We start from the raw sequence: 18,243 nt of genomic DNA, 5'->3' as shown, positions 1-18,243 counted from the left end.
GATCGAAAGATCTCTTGATATATCGTATGGAATGGGAGTGTATAATTAATATTATTTAATAACATGATATCTGTGAGAAAAGGATGTTAAAGGAGAACTGACACGCCCCTCGGGAGCTAATAACTGCTATCAAACAATGCTATCATGATTCTGACGTCAGGGTGGCGAAAGCTTTCCCCAACGACTTCTATGCGGGCTCGCCGGGCTTGGTGGCCGTGGTAGCATAGCAACTTATGCTACTATTTTGGTGTCACATTTAGCTTGAATACTGGGTGAAAGTCTCATTCAAAAAATTTATTTTTCGCAACATTGTTCAGGTGAACTGTGTGTTTATGCTTGTTCATTGTAATAATCAATATCGCTATGATTATTTTATTTATCGCCGCGTCGCTCCGCATGACAACATACAGTCTAGCCCGTCTCAGATGCAGGCTGCACACACACGGACGGACGGACGGACACACACACACACACACACACACACACACACACACACACACACGCAATGGCACGGAATCTGCCTCGGGCGTCTGTAGCTCTCTTCCCCGCTGTCATGCACTATAGCCGTGTGTGTGTGTGCGTACACACATGCCCAGTTCAATGCGGGGACCTGACCAGAGACTATACGTCCGTCCGTCCGTGTGTGTGCAGCCTGCATCTGAGACGGGCTAGACTGTATGTTGTCATGCGGAGCGACGCGGCGATAAATAAAATAATCATAGCGATATTGATTATTACAATGAACAAGCATAAACACACAGTTCACCTGAACAATGTTGCGAAAAATTAATTTTTTGAATGAGACTTTCACCCAGTATTCAAGCTAAATGTGACACCAAAATAGTAGCATAAGTTGCTATGCTGTGTGTGTACAGACTGTACACACATGCCCAGTCCCCCGTAGAGGCTCATGATCTCGTCCGCAAGACTATGCCTCGGCATAGCGATATTTATTATTACAATGAATACAAACATAAACACACTATAGTTCACTTGAACAATGTTGTGGTAACTAACTACGGTATTACAGAGTGAGAGCGAGGGTGTACATGTCAGCCTGCGGCTGAGAGGGGAAAAGAACAGTAGTCGCGCTGCTCTCACAGCGGCCAGACAACAGCAGACCGTCCGTAGTCGCGACTGTCGCGCTGCGGGGCTGAGAGGTCTCAGAGCGGGCAGACAGGGGTGTTGGCGACCGGGGGAACATGGGACTCCAGTCCAAAATTTGCGCTTGTGCTGCAGTTCCCCTAAAAAACCCCACGCCAACCTCAATTGCATTCAAACTAAGCATTTCTGGCGAAAAAATAATTTTTTTCAATTACATTTATAGCCAATATGACGCTAAATGTACCGTCAAAAACGCTAGCCTGACCTATAGCCACTTGTTGCTAGCGCCGTAGCCCCGTTTCAAACTGTTTCAAACTGTTTTCAGTCAGACCACGTGATGTGCTGTACCACCCATATTAATTTCGGGGCATGTCAGCGGACCTTTAACATTTGAGTGTGCTGTCATTTTTAAGTAATGTTTAACTGATTAAAATATATGAATTGTTTATTTACATGAAACTTGTTTTTCAGTACAGAAAAATGATTTGGGTCTGTCTGGTCGTCATGTTACGTCACGCAACGGAAATCAACGTGTCGTGTCGTCACCTCCGTTTATAACTCGTTCGTCACTTGCTCTCAGTCATTCACTTCCGCCGTGCACATGTGTTTACTAAAACGAAGAAGGAAAAAATCCTAAAATTATCCACATTCACGTTTATTAGTTTAATAGATTTACACCAGGCCAGCGTAAATATGGGGAAATTAAATGTTGTAGTCCTGAGGTACTTGACACGAGACGACTTCCGAGTCCTCACAGCGGTAAGTGATTACAGTAGGTTTACTCGAGTTGGTCAGGCTAATTATTTACGGAGCTGCAGTGTATCTTGTGTCTCAGACTAAGTAGCACATCTTTATCATTGTAGCTAGCTACGTTACTTTATGTAGTGTGTAGCTAGAATACCTGTATTATACCTCTGTACCAAATACCAAAAAGTTATTCAGGGTTCCGAAAGGGACTATGTATGTACGCTAGATGAAGCAGTCAGTCAGGCAGAGGGGATTTTAACATGGTTTGGTATAGCTGGGTGGTAGTAGGCTACAGTTAATTTTATTTGACTGTTTTTTGATTGATTGAATACTTTATTAACAGTTAGTACAGTGGTATTATACAATGATGGCTGTTTTCTGATTGAATACTTTATTAACAGTTAGTACAGTGGTATTATTATACAATGATACTAAAAGGATAATACAAAAAGCCATATCTTGTTTTCCATTGTGGTCCTGTGTGTTCCATTCATCAAGACATTTAAAGACATAGGTTTGCCATACATGCATTCTATTCCTCCTCATGCAGGTTGAGATGGGGATGAAGAACCATGAGATCGTCCCAGTGAGTCTTGTGGCCTCTATCGCCAGCCTCAAACATGGAGGCTGCAACAAGATCCTCAGAGAGCTAGTGAAGCACAAACTTGTGGCTTATGAGCGTAACAAAAGTAAGTAAATATCTCACATCTAGCAAGATAGAGATTGTACATGTAGCCGAAAGTTCTAATGGGGTTTGTATTAATTTCAGTGGGGCAGGGCTACAGGCTGTGCTATGGAGGGTATGATTACCTAGCCCTGAAGACTTTCTGCTCAAGAGAGGTGCTGCTCTCTGTTGGCAATCAGATGGGCGTGGGGAAAGAGTCAGGTAAAACAAAATAAACAAATCTAGAATGTACACAACAAATACTAATTCACAAACACAGATATTACATTTAGATGATTATAGCTATTATCTTGATTAGAGAACATTTCATGTGATTCAACATTCACTGATTCAAGTTCCCTAATGAGCTGGAAAGTGAACAAAACATTCGCCATATTCATGAATTTATATAAAGTGGTCATGAGGTGAAATACTTGAATAAATGTTCCAACAGTGCTAAGAGTTAATTATGCTAGGTATTCACTTCAGGTATAAATGTAATAAAACTACAATCTTAGACTGTATTGCTGTAAAACATTTTTTTAGCTAACAGCACCCAAAAATGCATATTAAAACATGTTTACACACATTTGATTACATCTGCATCCCTGTAGATATATATATCGTGGCTAGCCCAGAAGGGGACCAGTATGCTCTCAAGCTTCACAGATTGGGGCGAACCTCCTTCAGGAATCTGAAGATTAAGAGAGATTACCACAAACACAGGAAGAACATGTCCTGGCTTTACCTCTCTCGCCTCTCTGCCACGAAGGAGTTTGCCTACATGAAGGTATCTATGATAGTTCATAGATGTGTCATATCATGAATTGATTCATGATCCAACACAGTTGGTTGATTTTGGTGCAAGATACCTTCCTAATGTTCGTTTATAAAATGATGTAATCTTTGTGATATCATATTTCTCTCAGGCATTGTACGATCGTGGCTTTCCAGTACCCAAGCCTGTGGACTATAACAGACATGCTGTAGTGATGGAACTCATCAATGGATATCCACTGTGTGTAATACGCCATTTCAGTCCACTATAATTTTCCTTTATCATTACTGTTGTTTGTGTTGTGTACCTTGTCATAATGTAACTAGTCCAATTGGCGAGATATCTTGCACTCATTTAACACACTAGAGCAGTGCTTGTGGGGCCTCTACTAGGGGTGCAACGGTTTTCAACCGAAAACCGAACCGTTCGGTTCCACATACACGGTTCAATGCGCTCTAATGAACCGCGCTATTTCGGTTTGCATTAATTCATTTATTACAGCTGCGAAGAATGTATTTCTCGGTCACACACTGGCCTACTTAGAAGTCTAGCACTCTATCGGTCACACACCGTCCTACTAAGAAGTCTAGCACTCTTTCGGTCACAGAAGTGTAGCACTCTGTCGGCCCACCCCCTACACACACACACACACACACAGAGAGAGACGGCATGATGAGGAGAATCCAGCACTCGTCTTTAAACGTCGTTCTTGGAATAATTATTGATCGTCATACACAGAGACACACACAGCGGAGTAACCTCGCGCCAACAGGCTTCTAAGCACGGTCGTTGTAAGTTTGTTCAGATCTGATTCTGCATCTGCACTCGCTGTTTGAGTGCTAATTAAGAGGGAGAGTGAGAGCATAAACAACCCGCAGCAGGACATTCATTCCGTCAGAAAAGTACCAACAAAATACTCCCATGTCCAATCCATGACTGTAGATAGAAGCCCTTCTTCTAATAATATAAGCATAATATCCTTAAATCCTCATGTAGACTTATTGTAAACTTTTGTAGGCTATTTTTCTGAGACACGACGCATTCACTGTGAATGACTCCCCTCCCAGGAGGCACTCTCCTCTCCTCTTTCCTGCATGTGCTTAATGCCCCGTGTGAGCGCATAGGTGCATTTATTTCCCCTTGAAAATAATGATAAGGCACATTAAAATAGCAATATAAGGTATTTTTCCCCCTTTAGGCAGAAATGCCTAATAAAATAATATATGCTAAAAAAAGAGAAGAAAAGAAAATGCTATAAATAAACTTTTTTGAGTGGTGCAAGCCACTGCCTGGCTGGCTGGCTGGGTATGAGCATGAAAACAGCGTGGTTGTTTTTCACCACCTGTGCACAACCTAACACACACGCACATTATTAACTGTATATATGATGATTTCGTGTGTGCCAGTACAGTGACACTAGTACAGTACAGTACAGTAGAGGGTACAGTAGGGCGCGTTCCTGGGGATCACTTCACAAGGGGGTATTTTTTTTTTACTGTACCGAAACCGAACCGAAACCGTGGCCCCCATACCGAGGTTCGAACCGAACCGTGGTCTAACTGAACCGTTGCACCCCTAGCCTCTACAGCGGTGCCCATTGGGCACTGGCCTACTTGGAAGGATGCAAGTTGGAAATGCATGCCCCACCCAGATATTATGCATTGGAGCCTCTACAGCGGTGCCCATTGCGCACTGGCCTACTTGGAACGATGCAAGTTGGAAATGCATGCCCCACCCAGATATTATGTCTATGTCCATTTTATTCCTTGTATAATACTCATCGCTCGGCACCTGCCCAAGTTTGGGTTGGATGTTGGATGTCTTTGTACTTTTTTCGTATGTCCCTTTTATGCCCATATATGGAGTTCTTTGTCAGGCATGCCCAAATATGCAGTCTATGGGCAGGGGACCTGAGCCTGGGGAGTTCCTTGTCAGGCATTCCCAAATATAGAGTATATGCAGACGTCAGAATGATGTCAGAACAGGCCAGCTCCATATATGGACCATGGGCATTGGGCAGGGGCCCTGTCAAAGAACCCAGGCAGAGGCCTTTTTGGGGCGGTTCTGGACAACCGTTGGTCCGACTGACTCGACACCGGCCACTGCACCCCCTGCGGTGGTGTGGAATGCGTGTGTTGAATTTGAAGTCTGTGGGCTCAACGGTTCTCGAGTACACGCACACAGACAGACAGAGACAAAGCAGCTATACGTCCAAAACCCAAATATGTACGAGCTGCGTTCGCTTCCCGCGTTTGCGCGTCTTACTCGTAGTTAGTGCTCACTGCGTTCGCAATGAGACCTAGCAGATCATGTCTGTCTGTGTGTCTGTCCCACTATACGTCCAAATATGGAGTGTGTTGCATCAGCAATCACTCAGCTCCATATATGGGCACAAAAGGGGCCAGGTCCACATATACAGTAACAGCGGGACAGACACACAGACAGACATGATCTGCAGGGTCTCAGCTGCGTTCGCTTCCCGCGTTTGCGCGTCTTACTGGTTGCGCACTGCACCCCCTGCGGTGGTGGGGGCGACTGGTTCTTGAGTTACACAAACAGAGACTTCGATACTGAGATACTGAGAGATAAACAAACGCAAACTTTATAAAACCCAGTACAGCATTTGCTTTTAATAAAAATGACAATTTCATGTTAATTTTACTATTTGAAGATCTGCATCCGCAGATGCATTCAGGGGGTTATTTTGTGTCTGAATGGAAAACATAGATATCTCACCAATTGAACTAGTTACCTTATGGAAAAGCAAGTACATAACCCAGACCTCTACCAAAGGTTACTTGTGCTTTAACACCTGTTTTATAAAAGTACTATATAAATGAAGATTATTGATGTTGCTTTATCTTGGTGACATTTCTGTCCTATATCTATCAGAAATCAGATTCGTGAGCTGCAAGACCCATCTGCTCTCTACAATGAAGTCATGGAGCTGATAGTCAAACTGGCTGATCATGGGCTGATTCATGGCGACTTTAATGAGTTCAACCTGATGGTGGATGACCAGGACCATGCAACCATGATTGACTTTCCACAAATGGTGTCCACCTCACACCTCAACGCTGAATGGTCAGTCCTCTTTCTCATACACTATTGTCTGTGATATTACTACAATAACTTTGAGAGAGGCGTACCCACAGTATCTGTGTACAGGTCGTTTATTTCTTGAATCTCTTTGCAATAGGTACTTTGACAGAGATGTAAAATGTGTCCGGGATTTCTTTCTGAGACGATACAATTATGAGAGTGAGCTCTATCCAACCTTCAAAGACATCAGGTAAAGAACCTTGGAGGGTGGGCGATGGGGGATTTGTAATGAAAATGAAAAATGCTTAATAAAAACTTGGTCACAAAAATCAGGTATCTCACATCTATATAACGGTCTTCTGTCTTATCAGTTTGTTTAAAAAAAAAAGTGTTGTGGAATTCAATCCAATAACTCCAGATATTACTATTCATTGTATATTCCTGTAGGCGGTCTTGCTCTCTAGATGTGGAGATTTCGGCCAGTGGATTCACTAAAGATCTGGAGAGAGATGCCACTTTGCTAGACCCAGCAGGACCCGAGGAAGAGGAGGATGACGATGAAGAGGAAAGAGAGGCAGGAGAAGAGGAAGGACAGATTGAACATGTGAACATGGAGGAATATAACCATGCAATGCTGGAGCTGGAAGGGCTGAAAGTCAGTGATCCTCAGGCAGACTCTCAGAACGTGTCTGAACAACAGGATGAGGCAGAAGAATGTGAAACCAGGGAAGAAGAACAAAATGATACTGGAACTGCATTAATGGCTGGAAGTGATGGCGAGGGAGAGATGCAGGAAAAGGAGAATGAAACGAATGATGTTTGCCCGGAACTTGTAGAACTGTCCACCTCCAATAAAGAGTTCAAACCCTTCAGGTAATGTAATGATCTGTTCTATATAAAAAATTGAGGTGAGGGGTGCTCTTATCTTTGCTCAGAAACATATGACGTAAATTCTCCATTCATTGTCATGTGAATTTAATATCTTTGTGTAGGACAAAAAATTGCCAATTTGCTCATCCACATAATATGACGTAACTTTATTATAAATCTATTCATTGTCAATGGGAATCTTATGTTTGTGTAAGATGAGAATCTACACTAATAACATAATATAGGAGGGGCTAGTGCCTCAAAAATAGAGGAAGGCCATTTGATGGTGCTCTGTACTGTTCAAGGTACACAAAACCACTACTCAATGCTGGTCATTTTATTAGTTAATGGGTCATTCCCCATTAGCTTCCACAAAGTGGTCGCTAGTCTTCCATCGAGTCTACCGAAGTATTAGGTGTGTATGCGACCGTAGTCCACCGCAGTTTCAAGTCCACCAGGTGTAAAGACATGGACAAGTTTGAATCATTCCATTTAAGATAGTCCAGATAGTATTTTAAGGTGTAAATGTGGCATTAGAATCCAGTTCATTACAATGAATTGATTTTATTTGTCTCAAAATGTACCATGATAAACTCAATATGTTTGTTATGGTGTGTTTCCCCTGCAGAGACTCAGACAGCCTTCTACACATTGCAGAACACAGACGGAGAAGAACAGACAGCGAGGCCACAACAGGCAGCGTAGCAAGCTGCTCTACCATACCACCGGTTTGTACATTTTACACTCTGAGGCCTACAGATTTGTCCAAAACTCGCATGTTCCCGGCTTACAACCCTATAACCTTTTTTGTGGGTAAGCGGGTACATGGAACTCCGGGAACATAAGAATGAAAACGTGTAATACCATTTCTTTACCGTTTCCACAGCAGCTGGAATATCACAGTCTACATTTGTCACGTTTTTGTGCTGTTATACGAAGCACAAACAGTGCACTAAACACTTGTTCTGCCATTTTGTTTTAGCGGTTATTTTGGTGACTCATAATGCCTTTATTTTATGAGCAATATTCACCCCAATATTTCTTTCCTCGAATGAAGTTGCATCGCATCTTGGCATTCTAATACATAATTGTCTCCGTCCGGCTGAAGGTTTTGCCCTCTGTTCATCCGTCTGTCTGTGTACAGCTAATCTCTGGCACTGTTCTTGCCCTGATGAAGACCCTGAGAGGTCTAAACATGTTGGCTTTTATAGACTGAACTTTGTTTTAAACTTTGCTTCCTATCTCTTTTCTTTCTTTGAGTGCGCTCTTTTTTTTAAGTCTATATTCCCGGTGTTTATCCTAGAAACACTTTCAAGATGTTTTTAATCTCCTGTGTGGCCTCTGTTAATCTCTGGCACCGTTCTCACTATTCAGGAGAACCCCCATTTAAACTGCATCAATTGTCTATGGTCGTTGCTGGTCTGATATACATCGATACTAGTACAGTATATAATTTTTTGTTTGAATTAGTTCGTTTGTGATTGTATATTGTAGGAAGTGGTGCGTGAGAAGATACGGAGGCAGCTGAACAATCAACAAAAGGCAGCACAGAGGAGACGCCTGCAGAAGGGGGAGGCTAATCTGGTGACCAGCGCTAAGAGAGAGAACCAGGATAACATAAAGTCCAGTGTGGATAGCGACTCCTTCTGGGGATAAAGATGACTGCAAAAGAATGTTGTCAATAGTGTTTTTGCCTGCTTTCCTTCACTACCCATCTGGTGTAAACAACACATGATGGACTAGTCACTAGTGCAATGAGGATATACCAACAAGACTCTGCTATTATAAGTCTGGGCAAACAGGCAAAATAAAGGACACAACTGAAGACGACAAAGTCAAGTATGTGTAAATCTCTGCAACTATTCAAAGTCAGTATTGTATGCAGTTGACCTTCAATGAATGCTCAGTATATAAAGCAGTGGAAATTGTAAATTACAATTTGACATACCGGTAATAATAAAGTTGCATAATTGATAATAAAGCCTTTGAAATATGAAATGTTTAATTTGTAATAGTACTTTCTAAAATCAGATGGAAATGCATGTAAGACATGCATGTCCCAAGTTCATGGTTAACATTCTAAAGCTTAAACTATTTATGCTTAGGTGATTTTTAAGCTTTTAATCGTTCTCTAAAGCGTTTTAGAAAATCTGTTTTCAGCAAGTGACAACAAAGTATAAATACATTTTAAACCTGACAGGATGATTGATGTGAGTTACGATTTTCAAACAAGAATACAAGTTCCTTCCTTTGAGAGTGTTCATCTGTGGTACTAGGCTCTGGTTCAAAGGTGACCCAACAATTAGACAAGTGTCTGAATGGATAGCCACATCCGCCCTCTAGGCAACCAATGGACTGAATAGAGTCTCTCTCACACACACATGGACACAAACGCATGTGGGAGCATACATGCTCATGGGACACAACAATGTGTTCAGCATAAGGTGCAGTTTGCTCCAGTTGGCCAGGAAATAGACACACCAATTTACCGTGCCTCACTGGGATATATACACCATGAAGTGCATGTAATGTGAAGGACTTGGGGAGCAAAGAGACCACTCCTTTCTCAGCGTTTAGTTCATTAATGGAATGGGAATTCAAACCAGAACAATAGCCATTCATACAAGGAGCCTGAATGGAACTCAGGCCCTGGGTCTGATGGCCACAGACTACTCGTTTCAAGTCAACAGCATGGTTCCATTCCACCCCCACCAAATCATCATCTCATCTCATTGGTCAGATGTCTGGATGCTGAAGATATTCTGTGTGAAAAATGTTTCACCCAGACTTGCACATTTTCTTGTTATTGTCAAAGGGTAAGTTCTGTGGCTCAACTGGGCAAGTTTGTGTATGTCTTTAACTGACTGTTCAGGGATTAGCCAGCTGCACCGCCTGAGGGGAGGGGTACAGCATTCCAGTGCCAGACCTCTGAGCGTGTGTGAGAGAGTGAGTCTGTGCATATATGCATGCAAACTTGTGTGTAGAAAGAGTGAGGGGCCCTCTGAGTTAATTGGCAGTGTGGGTGACAAAGGTGGTCTGCTTCAGAGGAGAAAACCTAGGGAGATGTTCACACAAGGGAGGAGGGGAGAAAGGGAGAGTGAAGAGGCATTAGGATTTCAGGTTTGTTCCTTGTGGTGTTCCCGCCTGTGTGGACGATGAAGGCTGCTCTTTTTTAAGTTTGCGTTTAAGCTGCAACTGCTCTTACTTTGATAAAGCATGTGTGAGCTATACTGGATGAAGTCTGTGAAAAAGCTAGTGTGAATGTATTTGGTGAAACTCGGGGGTGAAAATTGGATGAAGAAGAATGAGTAGAGACTACATGCTGGAGAACATGATGTCACACCTGTCAGAAAGGGAGACTGACACTGACCTCAAAGACCGTAAGTAAAAAATAAACACGAGGTGCAACATTAAATATTGCAAATATTTTATCCAAGATTTGAGTGACCAATATATAATTTATTTTGCGTAAGTGTATATTCTGCAAAATGGACAAAATCTTCATTTTAAGTGTTAATTATTATCCAGTGCAAGCAAAGGGAAACTACTGATAGCTTGATGATTTGTTACATAACATGTACGATAGATGAGCCTTACAATACATCAATCGGGTAGCCTAACCTTCAGTCAGTTCTCTTTGAGGCCGACAGGAAGCTGCTAAATCTTTCTTGAGGGTCAGAAACCCTGGAAATGCTGATCTGTGCAGCCTCGTGACGGGGTGGTACCAGTACCTAATTCCACTTAAATAAACCATGTCTGGGAATGTTAATTTTCTAGTTTAAAAAATGATTGTTTTACTTTCATAGATAAACATTTATACACATTCATGCACACATGCCAGCAGATGCAGTTCTCTGTAGAAAAAACTGTTAACTTCTAATAGTGTCAGAGAAGAGGCTTCAAATTCCTTTTATCACCAGCATAACAATACCCTTGATGCACTCTGTGTCTGATTAAGATTAATTAATCACATACTCTACATTGTCATTGCAATTGCGCTGTGCACTTCATTCCATTATGAAGAAACTCAGATGAACTCGTATGCATATGTTTGGCTCAAATATTTTCAAAACAGACCTCATTTTCTGTTGTGGTGATGAATGCTTTCATTACTGATTGTAGCAAGTTAAATACGGTAGCATCTTGAATTGAATGTATGATCATGTCGCTCCCTGAAAATACAGTGAACAAAAGGCATGCAACAATGTATTGAATATCTTAGGCTAAACAACCATAACCTTTGTTTTCTATCCAGTGAATGTGGTGTCCATGCTCCATCACTTCTGGGAGCAGAAACAGGTGGGCCAGCTGAACGGGTCATCCAGTGAATCCCAGTGTTCTGTGATGGATTCAGCCGGCCATTCAGACAGCTTGTTGCTGTATGAATCTGCCCCTACCCCTGGGCCGCCCCATGTCTGCTATGTTACTCTACCTGGAGGAAGCTGCTTTGGAAATTACAAGGTGTGTCCTTTTGTAACTTCCTGAAAGAAATGTCTTTACACAACAACACTGAGTCAGATTAAGCTCACTTGATCCTTGTAGATCTGCTATATCTACAGTACACACTCTTCCAAGGTTTTTTAATTTATCAGTCACCCACATTGTTGTAGAGTTGGCGATTCAAACCTTAACCCAGGAGCTTACGCTGAACAACAGACACAAAATATGTTTTGTGAAGTGAACAATCTTATCCTCCCTCCCTTTCATCTCTTCCTTCATATTCCTCCATCTCCCCATGTGTAGGTGTGTGAGACTCAGGCAGAGGCCCGTAGAGATGCTGCTCGCGTGGCTTTGATGAACTCCCTGGTAAACGAGCTACCATCGCGACGTATCACCCCTCAGTTTATCAGTCAGAGCCTGTGTCAGGCCTCCACAGACAGTGCTGTGAGTGTCAGCCAATGCAAACACGTAGCTTCAGCTCTGATTTCTTTAAACTGAATGTTATCCTGCTGTAATTATGAAAGCTAACACGGACATGTAAGATCCTGATGAAAAATATCTCCTGCCTCTCACTGTGCTTCTAGGCTTCTATAGAAGACGCGTGTGACCCAAACACCAGCATAGGAACCTACAGTCTGCTACTAAGCTCCTACATGGGTCGGACTATGCTTCAGTTCCAGGTAGAATGGGAGTTATGTTGCAGGCAGCTCCTATTCTTTCTCAAATCATGCATAATTGTGTGTTAACTATGAACTTTCAATGCACTTAAAAAGATTGAGACTTTGTTAGAGGGTAAATAAATTATGCCCATTTCTTTGCCCATATGGGCATAGTGGTCAGATTGGTAGTTCTGGGTAGGTGGTTGCGATTCTGGACAACCACCTATCCGACCAACAACTACGTGAACTACAAACGGACACACAAACAGAGATTCTGGCCTCACATTTATAGTAGGATGTATGGAAAACATCACACCTGTGTGAAGTCAGGGGCACCTGGTAAAGTTTGTTTAAAGTGCTCTAACAAACATTAAAAGTCCATAGACTTGGCTGTGCCATATGATGTCAAAGTGCTCTAAACAAACATTATAAGTCCATAGACTTGGCTGCCATCATTATGCCGTCATTTCAAAAGCCAGATGTTGGAGGGGCTAGCACCCTTCAAAAATGGATTAATTATTATAGTATATACATTAAGGTAAGTACGTAATGACTATATGAGAAGCTAGTAAGCTAAGTGTAGCCAAATTCTATCACATTCATAATGAACCTTTCATATTTCTACCTCCATGTAAATAATCATTCACCAGCAGCAGGAGGGTTATTACTAGGAGGAAATGGCATCATTATCATTCCTGTGAAAGCAGGACATCGTGATGAAAAGGTTCCAAGTAATTATCTCTCTCTCTCTCTCTCTCTCTCTCTCTCTCTCTCTCTCTCTCTCGCCCACACACCCACACCCACTCACTCACGCATGCACAGACACACACAAACACTATCATGTGTGGACATATACACATGGTAACAGCACTTTGAGGTGTAATGTTATATATAAATATATATATTATTATATTTTCATTTTGTTTTCATTTTCTTGATGGAGCCTATCAGTGTGTGAGCGTTTTTACATTTTGTTTAGTCTTCTACTTTTCGCTCAGCACCTGCCCAATACAGGGTGTGGATGTGCATCTTAGCTTTCTCTTGACACATGCACTTGACTATACATGCACATGGCCATGTGTACAATCAGTACATACCTTCGAGTGTGTTAACCTATTTATGCTATAGTGTGTGTACCCAGACCCACTTATATACATATGCACCTGTGTGTTACAGTACGTGTATGTGCTTGTATATTGTTCATGGTAGACAGGTACACAGGCTTGCTGTTCCACAGTAACCAGTGGAACAGAATTGCTGACACCACAATATAAAAACCTCACTGCTGTAGGTGCCAGACATTTTGGTAAACAAAGAGTCAGACAGGCAGGATCCTACTACAACTACTACTGTACAGGCTGAAAACAGTAAGCACTGTAGGTGCTATAGAAAGTATTGTTACTTTAAAATTATGCTCAAATAGAAATAAAATAGTCATCCAAATAATCACTTGAGAGTAAGAAAGTATAAAAATAATTTAGATTCCTAAAATAATAAAAAATATAATAGTATAAATGCTTGTCTGATTGAAATCAACAACATTTAAAATAGCCAATGTGAAAAATATAATATGGCCCACCTAAACCCTAAACCATATCACTTAAAAACAAAAACAAACAATGCAAAGTAATCATTTAGATTTTTACAAAATAAAGATAAAAATAAAACTTTATTATAACAAATTAAGGCAGAAGAGAGATGGATACAAAAGAGCAGTGCATAATGTACATATTGTTTAGTCTGTTCACTCATTCTGTGTGTGTAACCTCACGTCACCTGCTGGCACAGAGATATTCTGTGAGGAGTGAATCAAATGTAGCCAGCTACATTTGATTGGTGAAACTGAGTCATGTGACAGCTGAGCAAATGCAAATACTACCAGTCAGCCTCTTTGTCTGAAGTCTCTCTGACTCTGATGGAATGAAATAATAAACAAAATGAGAATGTGCATTTAATTAAAAAGGGTATCAAGGTGAATGTAGCCAAATCATTTGAGAAATATTACTTTTACTCCTTTAATTTTGGCCCAAGGAGTAAAAATATGTTTTTCCTTACTCAAATATACTTTGGAAAAAGTTACATTTATTCAAAGTTACTCAAGTAGCTGGGTAAATGTATGATGTAACATCCTACCCATATCTGGGTAGGATGTACACAGAGGACTTCAACCTCAGACAATAAACATGTCACATGTTCCATCTGTATCTGATTAGGTTAATCCATGTTAATCTCGCCCGTCTCTGTTCAACTCTGTAATAAATCATCTGCAACAGACGCCATTCGTTCAGTCAGACAGACAGTGGATTCTAAGTCAGAGATAAAGGTCTACCTGTTCTGTCTGGCCAGTAATCAGTCTGGTTATGGCTTCACTCATACAATATGAGTGATTACTCAATTCCTCGATGTTTGAGTTCATGATCCAAATTACTCATGGTGTCAAACTGTCAATCAAAACAAATTCAATATAATTTTTCTTTGTCCCACTTCTCTGCCACTTGCCTTTTTTCTCTGTAGGAAATGATGACCGCATTCCAGTTGTTGCATTGGAACGGGACACTTAAAGCTCTGAGGGAGAGGCAATGCTCTCGACAGGTACCACTGTTACCTTCATTCAACACTCCCTTAACATATTTACACCTGAGGCCGATTCTAAAAACGCCTTCTAAATCCTGACCTAAGTTTTCTGAAAAACTTCAAATATGCATTCAAAAATGACAAAAAATATATGTTAATATATATGCTGTACGCAAAAACAACCTCAAAAGGGGTTCCCAGATTGAAAGGTAAATAGTCTAAATGAGTTAACCACTTCAAACCTGGCTTCCCTATAGTTTGGGCATGTCGTCATTGTCAAAATGTTTCTAGAGCAGTGGTTCTCAAAAATGTTTGGCTCAGGTCACCCCTTTAAATAACTTTCTCATCCACGGCACCCCCTGAATTACATTGTTACTGTATACTAACACCTTTTGTCATATTAACGGTTCATAAATACCTGGAAACCTGAGAGAATATCTGCAGCTTCCATTAGGACAGTAAGTAACCTTGTCGAGCCATGAGGCCCATAGGGCAGGAGCCTATTTCCTGTTTCTGTAGCATGAGGCAGCTTGATGTAAAAGTACAACCCCTGGACATGACGCTAGCATGTCGCAGGGACTTACCCCCAATCTAACCCTTAATGCTGAGTGTCAAGCAGGGAGGCACTGGGTCCCATTTTTAGAGTCTTTGGTATGACGCGGCCAGGGATTGAACCCCGACCTCCCAGTCTCAGGGCGGACACTCATAAGGCCACTGAGCTGGTTCTATTAGGACAAGTATTGGACTTTTGTACTTGGCATTTAACCACTTAAACCCTAGCATCCCTATTCTGGAGGGAACATTCACCAAAAATAGCCGATACCAGCTCACAACTCATCACAACGGGGCGTGTTTATGAGCTTGTAGATCGGCTATTTTTGGTGAAGAGAAAAATATATATTCTGAGGCACCCCTGGACTTCACCACCTCACCCCTGCCCATTTTGATAGGCTGGAATGAATTAGGGTTGACGACAGAGTACAGCAATTCCTGCAATGTGCCTGGTCTACTAGATTCGCTACATAGATACCCATGTACATGTCAAAATATTTCCTTAATGTCAACCAAGTCCACAATCACAACACCAGAGGGAGTTCAACTCACCACGTGCAACCCAGATTCGGCTCAAACAAGGGGTTAAATTCATTTAGCTCTATGCCACTAAAATGTGGAAACGACACCCACTTTGAGAATCCCTATTCTAGAGTCTTAAAAAAAATAAAAAAGTATTGCTTTTGTCGCACATCACCAACATATGATGATGATTTAGCTCATCAGACTGAATATCTCCCACTTAGTGCAAATTATAATACTGTATTCCAGTATTTCCAGTGGTTCTCAAAGTGGGGCCCAGGGCCTTGAAGGTGGTCAAAAATGGATCCTTACAGGTCTGTAACATTTACAAATGGACCCTTTTGTATACTCTCAGACGGGTCCCTTGAAGTGAAAATGTTTGAGAACCGCTGCTATATTCCTTCACAAAGCATTTGACTTTATTTTCCCTGCAACGTGATTGCCCATTTCTCCTCTTCCTCAGAGTGTGATTGCCTATTACTGCCAACGAGGCCTTGATGAGTACATGCGTAGCAGCATGGCTCTGGACTGGATGGGACGGGAGCAGAGATGGCCTGGGCGACTGGGGGAGGAGCTGCATGTGGCACAAAGGGAGCTGGTGTTGGCCCGGCGTCGAGGCACCGAGCTCCGTTTCTACAAGGAGAAAACTGAGATCCTCACCTTGGCTCTGAGCCAGGCATTCATACACCAGACACACACGCACCTAAGTCAACCTCCGAGTCCCATATACCATTATGAGCAACATCCTTTCCAGCAATTATCATGCCAGGGTACAGTGACCCCACCCTGCAGTCCCTCGCCAACCCTCCATGAAAGCACTAGGTACACAGTCCGTCCAACCTCTGGCAAGCCAAAACTATTGCCTTCTTACAGCCCTGCTCCCAGCCCAAAGCAAAACCATGTGCCTTTGATCAACCCGGAATAGAGTGACACAGGATGTGTTAGAAAGGTCAGACCAAAGGCCTCCAACTGCTACCGGACTGGACACTGGAGTGTTGTTTTTTGTTTTGGATTGAACACCAACCAGAACACAACTTATCCTACAACCCAGAACCATACTGACCAACCTGTGTGTGTGTGTGTGTGTGTGTGTGTGTGTGTGTGTGTGTGTGTGTGTGTGTGTGTGTGTGTGTGTGTGTGTGTGTGTGTGTGTGTGTGTGTGTGTGTGTGTGTGTGTGTGTGTGTGTCAAACTGGTTTACAGTTCTGGTCAGGGATAGTCATGTGATACTTGGGGTTGGTGGGTACCATGTGAGGGTCTCTTGGGAATGTGACATGTCATTTTACACACATTTCTGTGATCATTTGTAGGTACCAGTCTGGATAGACTGCTTTGTTAATAGCTGGTTCGTAATCCAGGTTTCACTATATGACTCAAGAACAAGATCGAATAAACCCATGGTGACAGAATCAGAATAAACTTTACTGTTACATCACAGGTTTACAGGTGTATATAAAAACAGTGGGGGAAAAAAACATTATCTCCTTATAGCCTACTAGTCCTAACAGTGTAAAAGAAAAAAGAAAGGCAAAAAAATTGTTGATACATGCTCATCAATAAATGACCATATAGGCAGCTGTGGGTTTAAAGGAGGTTTTAAAGGGAAAATGTATTTTACATTGTAAATAAATGTTTTGTTTTCTTACTACAACGTGTCTGTGTACGTATGTGATCAGAGTTAGAAATTGTAAACCAATAAATTGCTAATTGGTCAGAATTTGTATAATCAAGTTACATAAACTTGCTTTTGACTTAATGGTGGTGAAATCAATAGAATAGCCTGCTGCCCTGCCCTGTTCTGCTTCTGTTTTTGCACTTTGTGTGTGTGTGGCTCCAGACTTCCCAAAACAAACTGGTCAGGCTCCTACTTGGCCTCTCCCACCTCACCCCTGCCCACTTTGACAGGCTGGAATGGCTTTGGGTCGATGACAGCATATTGCAATGGGTCTGGTGCACAAGATTCGCTACACCACCAAGATACCCATGATGTACCTGTCTAAATACTTCCTTAATGTTAACGAAGTCCACACCCACAACACCAGAGGGAGTGCAACAAACCATGTACAACCCAGATTCGGCACAAACGAGGGACTAAATTCTTTCCGCTCCTATGCCACCAAAATGTGGAACGCCCTACCAACAGTCATTAAGACATGCAAATCCCTTGACTCCTTCAAAACCGCTCTCAAAGGGCACCTATATATGGACGGCTGCAATTCGAAACTGCAGCCCCCGTATAATCTGAATCCCCTCCCCCCCACCCCTTTTCCCCCTCACTGTATAATTATGTTT

General features: G+C 42.0%; 2 protein-coding genes across 2 annotated transcripts; both read left to right on the top strand.

Moving 5' to 3' along the window:
• The first annotated feature begins 1,696 nt into the window (after positions 1 to 1,696).
• riok2 (RIO kinase 2 (yeast)) lies at positions 1,697 to 9,184 on the top strand. Its single transcript, XM_080765370.1, has 10 exons — positions 1,697 to 1,863; positions 2,402 to 2,540; positions 2,621 to 2,737; positions 3,130 to 3,305; positions 3,445 to 3,533; positions 6,186 to 6,377; positions 6,493 to 6,585; positions 6,783 to 7,208; positions 7,834 to 7,933; positions 8,700 to 9,184. Exons 1-10 carry the CDS (start codon positions 1,798 to 1,800, stop codon positions 8,859 to 8,861), a joined length of 1,560 nt encoding a protein of 519 aa, XP_080621496.1. The 5' UTR covers positions 1,697 to 1,797; the 3' UTR covers positions 8,862 to 9,184.
• Positions 9,185 to 10,050: 866 nt separating this feature from the next.
• LOC308316780 (protein limb expression 1 homolog) lies at positions 10,051 to 17,046 on the top strand. The gene is made up of 6 exons (XM_080765558.1): positions 10,051 to 10,585; positions 11,461 to 11,666; positions 11,949 to 12,089; positions 12,230 to 12,325; positions 14,819 to 14,896; positions 16,416 to 17,046. Exons 1-6 carry the CDS (start codon positions 10,510 to 10,512, stop codon positions 16,875 to 16,877), a joined length of 1,059 nt encoding a protein of 352 aa, XP_080621684.1. The 5' UTR covers positions 10,051 to 10,509; the 3' UTR covers positions 16,878 to 17,046.
• Positions 17,047 to 18,243: the final 1,197 nt, after the last annotated feature.

Source organism: Protomyctophum bolini, assembly GCF_963924005.1.
Source record: "Protomyctophum bolini genome assembly, chromosome: 6".
Lineage (NCBI taxonomy): Eukaryota > Metazoa > Chordata > Actinopteri > Myctophiformes > Myctophidae > Protomyctophum > Protomyctophum bolini.
This window is presented reverse-complemented; position numbering and strand designations above follow the sequence as displayed.

Coding starts and splice junctions, on each gene's coding strand:
- riok2 (XM_080765370.1), top strand. CDS start 1,798: ATGGGGAAATTAAATGTTGTAGTCCTGAGGTACTTGACACGAGACGAC. Junction 2,738..3,129: donor GGGCGTGGGGAAAGAGTCAG/GTAAAACAAAAT, acceptor GCATCCCTGTAG/ATATATATATCGTGGCTAGC. Junction 3,306..3,444: donor AGGAGTTTGCCTACATGAAG/GTATCTATGATA, acceptor TATTTCTCTCAG/GCATTGTACGATCGTGGCTT.
- LOC308316780 (XM_080765558.1), top strand. CDS start 10,510: ATGAGTAGAGACTACATGCTGGAGAACATGATGTCACACCTGTCAGAA. Junction 11,667..11,948: donor GCTGCTTTGGAAATTACAAG/GTGTGTCCTTTT, acceptor CCCCATGTGTAG/GTGTGTGAGACTCAGGCAGA. Junction 12,090..12,229: donor AGGCCTCCACAGACAGTGCT/GTGAGTGTCAGC, acceptor CTGTGCTTCTAG/GCTTCTATAGAAGACGCGTG.